We start from the raw sequence: 2,290 nt of genomic DNA, 5'->3' as shown, positions 1-2,290 counted from the left end.
CTAATACTTGCTTATGCTTCTACATCCCTTATTCAGGAATACCAGCCACTCAGCATGCTTATGAAAGAGTAAATTATCTCCGGATGGTGGATAATACCATAATACCATGTCATTAGTCCAGGAGGCATCTAGCTCAGCGCCACCTGGGTCTTAAAGCACTTAAAAAATGTAATTATACAACAAATACATCAATACCTGTTCATTGGGAAAGACTCAAATGATACATGAATACATAAAGCAAGACTTGAAAGTTCTCTGTTCCGCCCTCTCTCCCCTCCCTTCTCTCCCTCCTCTCCCTCCTCTTCCTTTCCCCAAAGTCCCACTTTGGGGTCTCGCTTCCAGTCTGTTTTCTAGGAATTTACAAATATGTAACTGTACACATCCACATCCACACACATTATGTTTTGTACATACACAGAGCTGTCCATTATTGTCAGTTTTTTAAAAATAAAATAAGGCTGGGCGCAGTGGCTCATGCCTGTAATCCCAGCACTTTGGGAAGCCGAGGTGGGCGGATCACCTGAGGTCAGGAATTAAAGACCAGCCTGGCCAACATGGTGAAACCCCATCTCTACCAAAAAAAATACAAAAATTAGCTGGGCCTGGTGTCCGGCACCTGAGTTTGCAGTGAGCCGAGATCACACCATTGTACTCCAGCCTGGGCAAAAGAGCAAAACTCCATCTCTAAATAAATAAATAAATAAATAAAATACATAGGATCCTATTGGGTACATTGTTTTGCAAATTGAATTTTTTGAAACAGTATGCCTTAAAAATCTGCTCATGTTCAAGTCCACTTTGTTTATATAAGCATTGAACAGAATGTTATAGTATAACCATACTGTAACTTATTTAACCTTTTTTTTTTTTTTATCCAAAATGTGTTTATTGAGATGGTTTCCCACTCATCTTGATTCAGAGTGCCTTTAGTGCTGCTTCCTCCTAAAGGAACATCCTTCTGTAAGCCTTGCTTTTCCTCCTGTAGGCTGGCAGAGGACAGTGGAGCAGCCAACACACAAAACTACCTTCTGTGCATGGCTAAAGACCGTGGTGATTTTATAGCATCCTGGGCATTTCACATCCATGAAGTAGGAATTGGGGCTCTGCACCAGGCGTTTCTTCTTGTGTTTCCTCTTCTCCTCTTCTGGGGAGGGATGAAGGAGATCCTTTGCGAGAGGCATGTTCTCGTGTGGGTAGGTCGTCACCGCTGGAAAGCACCTTTTTTTTTTTTTTTTGAGATGGAGTCTTGCTCTGTCACCCAGGCTGGAGTATAGTGGCGTGATCAAGGCTCACTGCAGCCTCCATTTCCTGGGCTCAGGCCATCCTTTTACCTCAGCCACCTGCCCCTCCACTCACGGTAGCTGGAACTACAGGTACCTGGCACTGCAGGCGCATGCCAGTACACCCGACTAATTTTTTGTATTTTTTGTAGAGATGAGATCTCACTATGTTGTCCAGGCTGAACTCGAACTCCTGGGCATTCTTCTGTTAATGGATTTCCCCCATTAAATTTTTTTTATTGCAGTAAAGTACATGTAACACGAAATGTACCATCCTAACCATTGTACGATTTGGTAGTATTAGATACATTCATCCTGTTGTGCAACCATCAGCACCATCCGTCTCCCAAACTCTTTCTCGTCTTGTAAAACTGAGACTCTGTATCCAGTAAACACTAACTTTCCTTTCCCCCTACCCCCAGCCCCTGGCAACCACTTTCTCTCTATGAATGAGACTACCCTCAGTACCTCCTATCCGTGGAATCACACAGTATTTGTCTTTCTGTGACTGGCTTATTTTACTTAGCAAATCATCCTCAATGTCCACGTTGTGGCATGTGTTAGAATTTCCTTTTTTTTTTTTTTGAGACCAAGTCTTGCTCTGTTGCCCAGGCTACAGTACAGTGGTGTGATCTTGGCTCACCGCAACTTCCACCTCCCAGGTTCAAGTGATTCTCCTGCCTCAGCCTCCCGAGTAGCTGAGATTACAGGCACACGCCACCACACCCGGCTGATTTTTGTATTTTTTTGTACAGACAGGGTTTTGCCATGTTGGTCAGGCTGGCCTCAAACTCCTGACCTCAAATGATCTGCCCACCTTGGCTTCTGAAAGTGCTGGGATTACAGGCGTGAGCCACTGCCCCTGGCCCATAATTTTCTTCCTTTTAAAGGCTGAATCAAATTTAAGTGTATGTGTGTTCCACATTTTGCTTATCTTTCATCCCTTTATAGATTCTTGGATTACTTCCACCTCTTAGCTATTGTGAATAATGCTGCTGTTAACATGGTGT

General features: G+C 43.6%; 1 protein-coding gene across 1 annotated transcript; it reads right to left on the bottom strand.

The window, feature by feature from the left end:
* Positions 1–858: 858 nt before the first annotated feature.
* On the bottom strand, positions 859–1,217 carry LOC117093377 (40S ribosomal protein S27-like). Its single transcript, XM_033228507.1, has one exon. It carries the CDS (start codon positions 1,179–1,181, stop codon positions 927–929), a length of 255 nt encoding a protein of 84 aa, XP_033084398.1. The 5' UTR covers positions 1,182–1,217; the 3' UTR covers positions 859–926.
* Positions 1,218–2,290: the final 1,073 nt, after the last annotated feature.

This window comes from Trachypithecus francoisi, unplaced genomic scaffold, assembly GCF_009764315.1.
Source record: "Trachypithecus francoisi isolate TF-2019V2 unplaced genomic scaffold, Tfra_2.0 Lachesis_group12, whole genome shotgun sequence".
Lineage (NCBI taxonomy): Eukaryota > Metazoa > Chordata > Mammalia > Primates > Cercopithecidae > Trachypithecus > Trachypithecus francoisi.
This window is presented reverse-complemented; position numbering and strand designations above follow the sequence as displayed.

What these genes read in the sequence shown, in the direction of transcription:
- LOC117093377 (XM_033228507.1), bottom strand. Translation starts at nt 1,181, where the DNA reads ATGCCTCTCGCAAAGGATCTCCTTCATCCCTCCCCAGAAGAGGAGAAG.